At 40.4% G+C, this 15663-nt stretch overlaps 1 protein-coding gene across 4 annotated transcripts in view; it reads left to right on the forward strand.

Moving 5' to 3' along the window:
• The window catches only part of PTPN13 (protein tyrosine phosphatase non-receptor type 13), a 375298-nt gene that overhangs the window by 98206 nt on the left and 261429 nt on the right, over positions 1 to 15663 (forward strand). For all 4 annotated transcript variants that reach the window (XM_089670565.1, XM_089670567.1, XM_089670566.1 and 1 more), the window contains exon 2: positions 5412 to 5531. In XM_089670565.1, coding sequence (XP_089526691.1) covers positions 5417 to 5531 — 115 coding nt within the window. In that variant the 5' untranslated portion in view covers positions 5412 to 5416. The remainder of the gene's footprint in view (positions 1 to 5411; positions 5532 to 15663) is intronic.

A 15663-nucleotide genomic window follows, 5' to 3' on the forward strand; every position in this document is an offset into this window, starting at 1 on the left:
TATGTCTGGGCTATGGGGTAGAGTGGCAAGATGGAAGCCTTTTCTTATGAAGAAAAACATCCAAGCCTGGCTAAATTTTGCAAAAACACATCTGAAGTCTCCCAAAAGCATGTGGGAAAATGTGTTATGGTCTGATGAAACCAAGGTTTAACTTTTTGGTCATAATTCCAAAAGATATGTTTGGTGCAAAAACAACACTACACATCACCAAAAGAACACCATACCCACAGTGAAGCATGGTGGTGGCAGCATCATGCTTTGGGGCTGTTTTTCTTCAGCTGGAACTGGGGCCTTAGTTAAGGTAGAGGGAATTATGAACAGTTCCAAATACCAGTCAATATTGGCACAAAACCTTCAGGCTTCTGCTAGAAAGCTGAACATGAAGAGGAACTTCATCTTTCAGCATGACAACAACCCAAAGCAGACATCCAAATCAACAAAGGAATGGCTTCACCAGAAGAAGATTAAAGTTTTGGAATTGCCCAGCCAGAGCCCAGACCTGAATCCGACAGAAAATCTGTGGGGTGATCTGAAGAGGGCTGTGCACAGGAGATGCCCTCGCAATCTGAAAGATTTGGAGTGTTTTTGCAAGGAAGAGTGGGCAAATATTGCCAAGTCAAGATGTGCCATGCTGATAGACTCATACCCAAAAAGAGAGCTGTAATTAAATCAAAAGGTGCTTCAACAAAGTATTAAATTAAGGATGTGCACACTTATACAACCATATTATTATTTTAGTTTTTAATTTTTACTTCCCTCCACCTAAAAGATTTCAGTTTGTTGTTCAACTGAGTTGTGCAGTTTATAGGTTACATTAAAGGTGGAAAAAGTTTTGAAATGAGTTATCTGTGTCACAATTTCTTTACATCACAGAAACCTGACATTGTAACAGGGGTGTGTAGACTTTTTATATCTACTGTATGTTGGAATTAATCATTCAACATTGTGCTTACAGTTTTGATAGTTACGTGGTTTTGAGTTACCTAAATCTTGTGATGTGGTGAATTGAAAGGGTCTTTCAGCTGGCATTTTGGTGGTTCTTGAGCAATTTCTACCACAACTTTGATAATTTGGTTGTGGAAATCAATTGAAATGCAATTTCACAGTTAATTTTGAAATGAAAACTATTGGAAATTTTCCAAAATTGTCAAATGTACTATCAATTTTATGTAACCATTGACAACGTTCCATGCAAGTCCAATTAGGGAGGTTTCAAGCTTCTGGAAAATCTATTCATTCAAATAGGCCTCAAGAAAAGGACTTCTGGTTAAATGCCTAATTTCTCCTGGCCTTCAATGGAGGGCACATGGCTCTGTTCTTCGATGTGGGCGCTGTTAGGAGGCTTTGTCGCAATTTTTAAATCAAAACCGGTAGAGCCCAATCTATTCGCTATACTCCTTCAAACCAATGGTGATTTTACCCGCCAACTGCATCTGCATGTTGGTTCATCATAGACTTTTATGGGACTGCTTCCCTCAAGAGACTGTGCTCTAGAAATCTATGGGCTTTTTACAAGTGTTAAAAACAATCCCCAAACGCTCTATGTGCAGTTCTGAAGTGTTTTATAAGAATTTGACAAGCATTTAAACCACAAACTAAATAAACTGTAATGTTTTAATGCTCCACAACAGCACCGCAAATGCCTGCCAGTGTATTTGAGGAGTGTCACCATAGATTTGAATGGGAAGCGTTTGAAAGGCTTCAAACTCCTTTTGACTCGACATGAGGCTTCAATTTTGAAGCGACGCAATGCTACCGCTTCATGTTTTGATAATGTGAACAGCACTGTGTACTTCCCATAGTATCATTTGCATAGGTGTTTGAGGAGTGTTATAAATGCCCCTGAAATGCCTGCTTTCAATGGCAGTGTGAGCTAGGCTTTAGTCCTACCCTTTTACTGAAGGTAACTTTTTTCTTCTTCTAGATTTGTTCATATGCTCCGTTCAGATTTTCCTGTCGTGTGACAGGAATACTTTAAACTTGTTTGTGGCGATCTCCCCTACAACACAATCCTGCACAACAGACTGTGGTTTGCTTTTCAGCTACATCTGCAGTTATCACTAGGCTAATCTTAGTCTACTTAGATTTGTAAAGAGAATTTAATAAAGGTCAGGTAGTACAGCATTGCAAATGAGAAAAAATTCTATATTTTTACTTGAAGGTGCTTTGATCTGTGGGATTCCCAGATCATGATATCATCCATTTTTAAGTAAAACCAGCACATTTTTTGTATGCAAACACTGCTGCAGTGTTTTATTTCCCTATCCTGGGTATTTTCCCTTTGTGTATTCTAGCAAGTTTACAGTTGAGATCCTAACCAGCCACAGTAATTGTTTACATTTGAACCACACTTAATACATTCATTTTTTACCTCTTTTAAATGACAAAGTTTGCAAAGAAGTTTTGAATAATATCTAAAATGAATAAAAAATTGGTCTCAGTTGATAAACCAATTTTAGTATGGTTGATAACCCCATAAATGATCTAAATAGCTGGGAAAACACCAGGCAGTTGTAGGAGTTTCAGGTTGCTCTTGAATTTGACCTCTTTATTTTTTCTGCCTGGGAGTAATGTGAAACTTATGGCTTTACTCATTCGCTTGCTGGCCACAGGTTTACATATGCTATTGTTTCTGGCCACTTTCCAGACAGGCTGTTAGCTTGGCATGCAGATTCCTTTGATCATCTGTAATGGACACATATTGCTTGCAGTTACAAATATGATTAAAAAATAGAAATATAGGTAAAAATAGGTTTTATACACAATGGTGCTTTGTGAATAGCATTCACTAATTTATCAAGCTGAATAATTTAAAAGCCTGAGAGCACAGCAAGTTGTACAAGACCAGAGCTGTGGAGGGAAAAATATATATGCATGTGTATATCGTGTATGTATGTAAAATATATATATTGTATATTATTTTTCTTTTCATGTGAATTGAAACCCCATTACAGCCGTATTAAACCTAAAAGCAAACAATTTATTATATTGCAGCTTCCAAATTCTTAGCTGAGGTGGCTGCATTAGTTTTTCTTTTTAGGCTTTCTTTCTTTTATGTTTACCAGGTGATCCTGCCAGTAAGTCTGTTGTTTTTTTAACAGAACAAGCTGTCCTGCAGATGTAGCAATTAGAACAGTGGTGTTCAACTAGAAAACTATAGAGGACCTCAAGGGCGACACAATTGCAGCACATGTTTGCACCTCAACACCTGCTGTATATATTGCAGCTGTATCACAATATACACTGAAGATGTTAGTGCAATAACCCCCTACATTGGCGTTAGTGGACACAATAATAACCTCCAACGTACTTGTCAGTGGATGCAATAGTAACCTTTAACATTGGTGTCAGTGGATGCATTAACAACCCCTAGCAGTGGTGTCAGTGAGTGCAAAAACAGCCCCCCGAAAGAGTATTATTGGACGAAGTTTACGCAGTAATATCTCCCAGCACCTGTGTCAGTGGGTGCAATTAAAGCCTCCAGAAAAAGTATTAGTGGACGCAGTAATGACCACCAGCATTGGTGTCAGTTTATGCAGTAATATCTTCCAGCACTTGTGTCAGTGAGTGCAATAATAGCCTCCAGCATTGGTGTCAGTGAACATAATAATAGCCCCTAGCACTAGTGCTAGTACTAATAGCCCCCCATTCCCTCCAGTTTAGTGATCAGTGGCAGTGAACGTTAACACACATTCCCCTCCGAACCCACCCACATTGGTGATCAGGGCAGTGAAAGTTAACCTTCCTCACTGCCCTGGCAATAAGTGGCCATGACAATAAAAGTTAACCCTGGATCTCTCTTCGCATTGGTGATCACTTACCCATTACATGATCATGTTCTGCTCTCTCTATCCTCACGTTGGGACATATCTTATATTGTGGATGGAGATAACACAGGGCCGACACTGGAACACAGAGAATATTTCAATGCCCAGCCTCCCTCTGTCACTCTGTTTTCTTTATGGTTCTGAACAGCCCACGGGCCACAGCTTTGTAAGCTGCAATATAGTAGACCTTTGCTTTTGGATTTAATACTGCTTTAAAATGTTGTTTGTAGATTTAGAGGATTATTTATAAAAAACATTTTACAGAGCTATTCTGAGAATCTGCAGGTACACTTATTAAGTGTCAATTGGGCAAAAACAGGCTATTTTGTTCTTTTATAACGATATGTCACAATCTTGGATATGGGGGACAGCTGTGACTTGGTGAGAATTACGGAAGTGTCATCAAAAGGTACCCGTTCCTAGGGAAAAAAACACATTTGTTAGAGGATGGGGAGGAAAGGGATTGAGTGGTACTTTCATTTTTAAGCGAAGGTCTGCTGTGATTCATCAGGTCACTAGAAAGGTTTTGTGTATGTCTCACTGTTCTTGCTGTATTCAATTATATCCCCATACATGCCACATTTTTTCTTTACTCTCTATGTAAAATAGATTGCCTTTATGCCTCTCCCAGAATATCATTTGGACATATCAGAATTCAAAGTCCAGGTTTGGCAGGTGATTTTGTACTGGTGCAAAACAGAGGCAACATTTTCTTTCAATTTTCTGACAATTTTGCATATGTCAACTAGTTTATAAGTATTTTTGGAATTTAGAGTTATTGAAAGAACATTGAGAAAGCTTAAGAACACATGACAAGCAATCACATTTTGATTACATAACCATATCTCTGATATCTCTTTACATTTACTTTCTTTGAATTCACTTTCCCCATGTAGCCAATTAGAATTCATTTTGTGCTGGGTGTATATCTACAGAGCAAATTGTAATTGGTTACTGTGGGCTACTGAAACTAAGAGGGCACTTAAAGTACGTGGCAGCCAGGGCTAATTATTTTTTTAACAGTGCTTTGCAGTATTTCTAGTGAAAGGCTCCTTTTGTTACATGACTGTAGGCTATTTCTAGATTTCTCAACATCATTTTTTTCTATATACTTTCCTAATGAATATACCTGTTGCCCATGCAAAACAGTTCAAGCTTGACAACAGCAGCTCTACCGAATAATAAAGCTAATGCTGCCTTGCTACTGCCCTACTTTGTCACGGTGCTGTCCAATCAACCTTTTTAGCTGGTGTACCTGTAATTGGCCTGGAAACACACTGAAGTGCTAATAATGAAACAGATGTCCAGGACAATTCAAGACTATCTTCTCCACAGTCATATATGTGATTGAAAAATGTGTCAAGCCCAAAACCTGGTCACCATCATGTTATCTGCTGGGAAACAGAATTCAAGCAGGGTTTTATCAGTGCTATTCAGATGGTGGACAAATGCAAAATAAAGCTGTGCTTTTATTCAGAGTGTTTTTTATTTTTACTTTTGAAGTTGGCAACTGAATAGTGCAGATGTACCTATTCACTTGTTAAGTGGGTTTCTAACTTGTTTATCATCTCTTTATCTGTCCAGATAATATGCATGTGTCACTGGCTGAAGCTTTGGAAGTTCGAGGAGGGCCATTACAAGAGGAGGAAATATGGGCTGTATTGAATCAAAGTTCTGAAAGCCTGCAGGAGCTGTTGAGAAAAGGTGAGCAATAATTCTTTTATTATTACTATACAGGATTTATATTGCGGCAACAGTTTGCACAGTGCTTTACAATGTAAAGGGGGACAGTACAATTACAAAACAGTTCAGTACAGAAGGAATTGGAGGGCCCTGCTTGAGGAGCTTACAATTTATATATTACTACATTAGAAAAAGATTAAATACCTGGGAAATATGAATTTTGGTGTCTGGACCCATTATTTTAGAAATAGCTTGTTAACAGGTCTTTTCTAATCATTATTTTATCTTGCTTAGCCCAACAGTAAAGATCTCCCAAATGTGCTGAGCTTTGAGTTTCTGAAGTGGTAAAAGTTGGCCTGTTCTACAAAATGGCTTTCAGGGCTCTTTCACACCATACAAGAATGGAAACTGACGTGCAGATTTCAGGCCTCGTTCACAGCATACGTGCATAAAAACTGATGGAAACTGACCCGCAGATTTTACTTGCAAAGACACAATGGGGTTTATTTACTAAAGCTGGAGATTCCAAAATCAGACTCCCTTCTGCATAGAAACCAATCAGCTTCTAACCTCAGCTTGTTCAATGAAGCTTTGGCAATGAAACCTGGAAGCTGATTGGTTTCTATGCAGAAGTGAGTCTGATTTTGGACTCTCCAGCTTTAGTAAATAAACCCCAATGACTTTTACACATGGTAGATTCCTGGGCAGAAAAATTCTGCATGTGATTCTGGTGTGGTGGTGTGAACAGGGCACATAGAGAACAATTGAACTGAGAACTGATGGCTCTGCACCATGGTGTAAACGAGCCCTAGGCCCCTTTCATACAGGCATTCCATTTGTCTGTTTTTCATCTATTCGTTGATGGATGAAAAACAGACATCAGTGCATCTCTATGGAAAAATGGATGTAACCAGATGATCATCCGTTTTACATATACATCCGTCAACATCCAGTTTTTGGAATGGCTCAAAGCCCTATTTTTGTTCCGTTAAACTGGAACGGACGAAAAACAGGTGTAAATGTACAAACGGTCTGTTTTTGCATTGGTAGTGAATGTAAAAAAAAAATTATGTGAACCGATGAAAAACTGATCAGTTTTTCTTTGAACAAAATGTGACTGAACCGATGAAAAAAACGGAACGCCCGTGTGAAAGAACAATTTTTTCATTTTTAAATGCAAGTTGTAAAAGCAAGATGAGAAAAATGTATTTCAGTCTTGTAGTTTACAGTAGGCTTGAGAGAGCTTTTCATGCTCCATGCTCACTACCATTTTTTTTAGCTAAAAAAAATGCTGTAAACAAAACACTGGTAATAGTATTTTTTTAGTAGCGTTTGGGAGCATTAGCATTGTATTAGCATTTGTAGAGGAAAAAGCTGTTAGGATTGTTTTAGTAGCATTTAGTGTTTTCTTCTGCTGGAAAAACGCTCCAAAAAACTCTACAAAAACAGTGTTTTTTTCTGCTCCTAGATACTGAAGCTCACAAAAATGCTAATAGCTTAAAGTAGTGTGCATAGACACATAGGAAAACACTTTTTAGCTTCTAGGAGCAGAAGAAATGCTAATAACAGCTTCCAGGAGCTTACATGAAGTCTCTAAATCTAGGAACCAGCTTAAACTCCTTAGACCCCCCCCCCCCCCATCAATGTGACCTTGATCTGACTTATGCAGTTTTCACCCTCTTTGAAAAAAAATACTGCATTTACCTGCCTCCCCACCATAGCAGTCACATACAGTTCTTGTACCCCACCCCAAAAAATACACAGTTCTGTTAACACTCCCACAAACACAGTAGTAGCATAATGCATATATAGGCTAGATTTCATTTATGATACTCTGTGATTTTGCAGTACAAGTTTGACCATGCTGTCAGTGAGTTAACATTGGATGCTGGAATTGCTGTTTTAATATTTTAGCCATGTACATAACAAAAAGCTCTCCAAAATAAACAGTGTAACATGACTTCAGCTCTAAAAGGTTCTTAGTTTTTTCCCAAAACCGTAATCTTTTTTACAGCACTTTGATGTAAAACGTATTTTCTTTAGAATTCAGTGGTCCTGATATCATGGCCAGCTTTTAATTATGTGCCCTTAGTTCACTTTTATAGCATCATGCCCTGGGACTAATAATCTTTGTGGGTGCACAGTTCTAAACACCTCATATAAATCTGTGTTCTGTGTGTGATGGTACAAAATTTACCAGATCTGCCACTATTGCATGTGCTAATCTGAAGACCAGTTTTGGCGATAGCGAATAATAACCAGTCTTTTCAGATTCCAACTTGTGCATGTGCCCAGTTCTAAATGAGCTACAGAGAGCTGATTCCAATAAACAGTGTCCTATCCAATTCAAGCTGGAATGTTTTTTTAGCATTATGTTAGTACAGTTTACTGTTAAAGCTGAACTCCGTGCCCATTTTCAATCTTGCACAGTTGTACAGGCTCCTCTCCTGTACTGAAATTGCTTAGTCAGATTTCACTTCACACTGTGAGCTTCACAGTGTGCATTGAAAGCATCAGCAAGTACAATAGAGCTCACCTCATTTCCTGGCTGGAGGAAGTCCAGCACCATATAGCACTTTCCTCCCCAGACTTGTGGTCTCTGGTCCACCTTTGTCCCTTTCTTTCTTTTGGATTTCAATACTTTTAATCATGGAGTTTTAGCATCAATATGAGGGCATTGCCTATGGCAGTGTGCATGCAAATGCGGACTATCTAGAAATACCCGCTCCTCTAGACTGATATCACTCATCAAGGCATTGTGATATTTGCATAACTCCTCCTAAAAGCCAGCCCACTTCTTCTCTCAGATTTGAGGGCTCTTGAGAGGAGTACTGAAGCAGTCTAGATAAGGCATGGAAAAAAATTGAATACAAATAGGTTTCTATTAAAAAAAAAAAAAAAAAAAACCTCAGTAGCATGTTGATGAAGGGATGTTAGGACACCATGCTATGGTATCCTGCAGAGTTGGTGTTACCAGATAATTGGAACTACACAGAGATAATCAGGTTCAAAGCTAAAAGAAAAAAATATGATTTATTAATCACACACACAAGTAACAAACAACATAAAACACAAACAGTTAGAAACGCCATTGAACACTTAAAAAATTACCTACCATACAAGTGTAAACTACCTAACTTAATGAACTAAGCTATATACAGAACAGCAAGAGGTATCATGAAAAGCATGGCTCCATTGGGGGTACAAGAAAAGGGTGGGTTAGGGAAAAAAGTACAGGCAGCAGAATCAGAAGAACTGGGATCTGGTACATGGAAAGCAGGTACAGGCAACATAATCAAAAGAACTGGGATTAGGTATGCAGGAAACAGAGTCAAGAGAACTGGGTTCAGGTACATGCTAAGCAGGTACAGGCAACTGGACCAGAACAGCTGGGATCAGGTATCGAGTAAGCAGGGTCAGAAGAACTAGGTCCAGGTACATGGGAAGCTGGTACAGGCAGCAGGATCCCAGCAGGAAGTGGTTGTAAAGCTTTGTTTTTGAAATAATACACATGTTATACTCACCTGCTCTGTGCAATGGTTCTGATCAGAGCAGCCCCGATCCTCCTATTCTCGGATCCCTCACTGGTGCTCCTGACCCCTTGCCAAGTGCCCCCAGAGCAAGTTGCTTGCTCTGGGGGCACTTGTGCATGCTTGCTGTGGAGCCAGTCCTATGTCCATAAGATATACAGAGCGTGTCTTGGCCCCACCCCCACTACCTCCTCACTGGCTGTGATTAATAGCAGCAGGAGCCAGTGGAGAAAGAATGCAAGAAGTTAGAATAACCTTCAGCCTTTAGAACCACTTTAAGGCACATAAGAAGCAGGATCAGAAGAAATGGGATCAAGTATGCAGGAAGCAGGTCAGGAGAACTGGGTTCAGGTCCATGGGAAGCAGGTACAGGCAACAGGATCAGAAGAACTGGGATCAGGAATGCAGGAAGCAGGGTCAGGAGAACTGGGTTCAGGTACATGAGAAGCAGGATCAGAAGAACTTGGGATCAGGTATGCAGGAAGCAGGGTCAGGTGAACTGCTTTAAGGTACATGGAAAGCCAATACAGGCAGCAGGATAAGAAGAACTGGGATCAGGCATACAGGAAGCAGGTTCAGAAGAACTGGGATCAGGGATGCATAAAGCAGGGTCAGGAGAACTGGGTTCAGGTACATGGGAAGGAGGATGTACAGTTATCTGGATCAGAAGAACTGGGAAAAGGTATGCAGGAAGCAGGATCAGAAGAGCTGAGATCAGCTATGCAGGAAGTAGGGTCAGGAGAGCTGGGTTCAGGTATATGAGAAGGAGATACTGCAGCAGAATCATAAGAACTTGGATCAGGTAAACAGGAAGTGGGGTCAGAACATGGGAGGGAGGATCAGAAGAACCTAAGATCAGGTATACATGTCACATACCTGGTAAGAGGCTGGAGTGCTGAGAGAGCTCCCCTTGCGGCTGAGTGCAAAATACTCCTGAGGGTAGGGACAGGAGGTGCTCGGCCCAAAGAAGCACGGGTTGCCAGCTGTAAGAGCCCGACGAGCTTGTGATGACAGTTATCTGAAGATATAGGACCAGTAGGAGCGGCTTCAGAGCTGATGTTCCCCAGACGTGGCAGGCGGAACTTGGTAGCAGGTAGATGTTCCCCAGATGTTACAGGCGGAACTTGGCACCAGGCAGATGTCAATGTCAGGAGTCAGGCCGAAGGTCATGCACAGAGAATCGGGGAGAAACAAGAGGCAAGATCAGGAACAGGCTGAGGTAAATCACGGGTGGTCATGCAGAGACAGGGTCAGAAGGCAAGCTGAGGTCATACACTGGTAATCAGGCAGCAGCAAAGTCAGTGAAGTAAGCCAGGGGTCAAAGGCGGGAAATGAGACAAGATAGGTCAAAAGCAATCTGGAGTCGGCAACAGAAAATCCACTAGAAATAAGACAGGGCAAAGAAACACGGGGGCTGACGATGATCCAGCAACTAGTGGTCAGAACTGCTGTCTTTTTAAAGGAGAATAGGTGCCAGAATCTATCGCACTCTGCGTGTGCCACTACGCATGTGCGCCATCGTACCCTGTGTGCGTCAATGCAAACACAAGTGTGCAACCTGTGGCCATGTTGAGAATTGGCGATAGTGTCAGTTTTACTTTGACTAGTCCCCTGACACTATAGAAAGCAAAATCAGAAGAAATTGGATCAGTTATATAGGAAGCAGGTCAGGAGAACTGGGTTCAGCTACATGGGAAACAGGTACAGGCAGCAGGTTCAGAAGAACTGAGATCAGGTATGTAGGAAGCAGGGTTGGGAGAATTGGGTTCAGGTTCATGTGAAGCAGGTGCAGGCAGCAGGATCAGAGGAACTGGGAACAGGTATGCAGGAAGTAGGGTCAGGAGAACTGAGTTCAGATCCCTAGGAAGCAGGTACAGGCAACAGGACCAGAAGAACTTGGATCAGGTATGCAGGAAGCAGGATCAGGAGAACTGGGATCAGGTATGCAAGAAGCAGGGTAGGAGAACTGGGTTCAAGTTCAAGGGAATCAGGTACAGGCAGCAGGATCAGAAGAATTAGGATCAGGTATGCAGGATCAAGAAAACTGGGTTCAGATACAGGCAGCAGAGCCAAGATAACTGGTACAAGGGGCAGATAAACAGAGAGTATGGGCACATGGGTAAAGGTGGGACTAAATTGCTTCCTAGCAGCTAGCATCAGGTGATGACTGATCACTGAAGCCCTAGTTTCTAACAATGGGGCAAGGAGGAAGTAGGGAAGGCTAAATGAAAGCAGAATAAACTTAAACTTAAGGCCCCTTTCACACGAGTCCGCCTGTCAGTTTTTCAGATGGACCTGATCAGATGGTCCATGTATCCACAAGTTCATTTACACTCTATCCAACCTACCTCCATTCCAATCTGGTCTGCTAGAAAATACAAAAAAATGAGGATGAGGATCAGTTCCTCTCGGTCTAAGTGGATTGGATCGGAGGGCAGTCTGTGTAAGTGGACAGCCTGTCCAATTACACTCGATTGCCCATTTAACAGAGGGGGCTGTGTCTGTGTCTGATCTGCCTAAAGTAAGAGATATGGACCCGTCATTCACCCACCCTGTGTAAGAGGGGCCTTAAGCCTGGTGCACACAGGTAGTTTTTTTTTTCCATTCAATCCATCAGGCTGAATGAATAAAAAACTTGAGGAGCTCGCTGTACTTACTATGCAATGTAAGTACAGCGATCTCCCCAATGAGCTATTGTATTCTGACAGGAGGACTGTCCCCGCCAGAACACACTGGTCAATGCTCAAGCCATTGGCTGCGAGTGCTGATCGGATGCCGGTCAGCTACTGATTTTCCAGCATGCCCATTCAACAGAAACCAGACAGACTGGTATACTCACTGGCTGAATGTCAGGCGATTTCTGTTGAACTGGCTGATACTGACCATTATTCAGCCCATGTGTATCAGCTTATAGTGTTTTGCTGTAAAAGTCATTGTGGGACAATTTTTTGGGGGTTTGTAAATAAGTGCTTTTTTTAAATCGGAACATTAGCAGGCAGTGGGAGCTATGCGTCTGTCCAAACTATGTACACTGGTTACATGCCAGACACTGCTTCTACTATTTTAAACTTTTTAAAAATATGAGTCATTGGGATGCTCTAAATGAGACATTTTCTAGTATTTTTCCTGAAATTAGACTGCAGATGTTGTGTTGCCGGTCGAAAAGGAAAAAATGCCTATTAAAGTTTTTCTTCAAAGAATTATTACTCCTTTTTTTGTTAATCTATACAATATTTAGCACTCACTGGCTCTGAAAAAATAACTAAATGGGTTTTTGCACCTTAATTGAAGATATCAGTGTGTTTCATCTACCTTGCCCTGCAGCCCCCAGTCTCTGATTACATTCTGCCATGCTGCTGAGGAAGCTACTCCCAGGCACCATTAGAGGGCCAGCAGTGCTGGCTTGTAGCCACTTTTCCATGTGAGGTGCAGTTCCATTTAGATTTTTGTAGATTTGGTAGAGAAAATGATGGCAAAAAAAGTCTGAACTCAAATATTCCTCTTATTCAGTAGCCCAGGACCTATAGTTAAAGTAAACCTGTTTGCCCATAGTAGTCAAAGTAACAGGTTCATTTTACAAAAGGGAAATATAACCAGCATGCCCTTACTCAACCCCCCGGTCTGTTTCCTCCATTCATATATAGCTTTTTGACTAAATGTAAGCTTTAGGATTCCTGTGTTAGTTTTGGCTTGCTTTACAAGTTAAAAATATGCAGGACTATGCAGACTCCTCTTACCTCTGTAGGAGAGCGTTTGGGCCTGGGGACTCACCGTTAAGACACCTAGTACTACATCGTGAGGAGGCAGGGGCATTGTCACTTGTTTTCCCCCATACCAAGATATACCAGGTATTTCTCTGGCAGGGCATCGTGGGGAAGGTAATTGCTGGCTTCTTATATTTCTATAAAATTAACCTGGTATTTTGCCTAGTGTGAGCAAAATATGAATTTATTTTAACAAGTTGTGGTTATGATATTATGATGAAAGATTAAACTCCACACTACTAGACATTTTTCAGAGCATGAACAGATTATAGGGCAGGTTTATTTGATGACAACAGCTATGAAGGTGCTAGTAAGTAGCATATCATTTAGCTTGCCAAACCCAAACTGGTCTTCTCAATCCGCCTACTTAATTACATGCAATAACATGCATGTTTTTTAAGGGGAGGGAGTGCCAGCAATAATAGACATGCTAAATCTTGTGCTGAGTTATGTACTGAGAAATGCGGCAAAATTAAAATTCAGAGCACTAGTCCAGCCAGATATTTCTTTTGAGTTTTAAACCATTGGTGTGACCACTGTCACATGTGTCTTCCTACCATTTATATTGCCTGGCTATAACTGATAGTTAAAACATTGGCTATATTTTTTTTATCATCTCTTTATGTATGATTAATGTATGTACATGTAGGATTACTGAAGTGTTACACATGAAGAAGAAAAAGATTAAATAATGACTGTGTTACATAAGGTAATAGCATATGCAGTGTTCAGAAACTAATAGCTGTGTAGTTGCATGTGTACTAGTAAGTAAACTGCATTTAGCAATTGCTCAGGCTGTAGCATTATTAATAAAAATTTCAGCATTCTGAAAAAATATATATACACTGCTCAGCATTGTTACGTGTGTGGCATCTTTTAAAAAAAATGGTTTAGTGGTTCTGTCTTGGGAGATTTGTTACCAGTTTTCTTTTATAAATGTTCTTCACAATGACTTTTTTTTCTTTAAACTTTTATTGTAGAATAGAAAGCATAATAAGCAACACAAAGAGGCAAAACACAATGAATAAATGGTATACATGTCAATGTATACATTAAAGGTGTTGTGGAAATAAATTACGTTTGGATGTGTATATATGTCAGTGAAAGACTTTAGTGTCATTATTAAGTTTCTCTACTGTGTTGGTACCTGACGGCACCCAGTTTTTTAGTGTAAGATCTTACATGTTCAGTAAAGAATTTCCAAGTGAAGAGATCTTGAGTTAATTTTAGAGATCTTTGAGTAATTTGGAATACAAGGAAGAGACTACCAAACTTTGGAGTCTTCAAAAAAATTATTGAATTGTTTTACTTTTTTTTTTTGAAGAACAAGATGACAGTAATTGGCTTGGAAAAGATTGGAGTTAGGAGAGGTAAGTTGGATGTGTAAAGCTAGCTATTTACAAACAAGGTGGTCAAAATGCTGTCAAAATACACTGATCAGCGGCTGCAGCCACTGCTCTAGAAATTTTTTTTTTTTAACATGTCCCTTTGACCGAAGTCACTCCAGTTTCACCATGCTGGGACTGGCAAACACTGAGCAAAATTTGGCTGTTTGAGCAGTGTATGGCAAGCTTAAATTGATTCTAAAGGCTTATTTTTTTAAAAGAAAAAATAACAGACATGTTTATACTTACCTGCTCTGTGCAGCGGTTTTGCACAGAGCAACTCAGATCCTCCTCTTCTCTGGTCCCCCACTGGTGCTCCTGGTTCCTCACTTCTGTCAGGTGCTCCCACAGGAAGCAGCTTGCTATGGGGACACACACTTCTCTGTGTGTCCATTCAAACACACCCCTCTCTCTTCTCATTGGCAAACTGACTGTGATTGACAGCAGTGGGAGCCAATGGCTCCCGCTTCTGTCTCAGCCAATGAGAAGAGGGAGTTCCAGGATAGCTGAGACTCCAGTGCACATTGCTGGATCGAGAGCGGACTTAGGTGAGTATTAGGGGGGGCTGGGGAGGATGCTGCACAGAGAAGGTTTTTTACCTTTATGCATAGAATGCATGAAGGTAAAAAACCTTGAGCGTTTACAACCACTTTAAGTATGTTAAAGAGGCAGTAGGATCCATGAGAAACGAGAGGTTCCAAATGTTTGTGATATGAGTGTTCTGGGAAGTTTTATGCCTCACATCTGGAATTTATTTGAATTTTCTTTTCTTGTAGAGGGATATGTTACCAAATTTGTTAATGATTTGTTAAATAGCTGGAAATGAAGGAATATGATATGAGATAATATGATATACAGTCCAAGTTTATGTTTCTGTTTGCTTAAAGGAGGAGAGAGTAGTAGATAGCTGGTCAGATTGGGTAGAGTGTTCCAGGGGATGGGAGATGCTCTGATGAAGTTCTGGAAGTGATCATGCAAGAAGATATCAATGGGGGTTTTGTAGTGAAGAGGACGGTTTAGGTAATGTTGTTGTTGTTGTTATTATTATTATTAGTAGTAGTAGTATTAGTAGTAGTATTTTTTTTATCTGTTTATTAAGATTTCAGAACAAACAGGTTAAAGACAGTATTCATATAAAATACAGCCTAACATACAACCAAGTATACAGTGCAACAGAACAGGCATGAAAATATAAAAGTGCAGTAGTGCAGCACATATGCAAAAATTCCAAATAGCACATTAGACTCATTAGAAGGAGAAGGATATTCAAGAGCATACATGTAAGAAACTAAAGCTTTACCTAATATACATCAGCCCAACAAAAAACTATTGCAGACACGAGGGGAGACCCCCCTCTTAAAAAAAACTTCCTGAGTAATGTGTGCATATTGGGGCAGTAGTCACGTTGAGTTGTCCGATCAGGGGGAAGAAGCATGAATAAATCTGGAAAGGCAAGAGGAAGGATAGAAGAGAG

The sequence above is a fragment of the Staurois parvus genome, unplaced genomic scaffold (assembly GCF_062004578.1).
Source record: "Staurois parvus isolate SC_StPar_1 unplaced genomic scaffold, SC_StPar_1.0 ptg000091l, whole genome shotgun sequence".
In the NCBI taxonomy this organism is placed as follows: Eukaryota; Metazoa; Chordata; class Amphibia; order Anura; family Ranidae; genus Staurois; species Staurois parvus.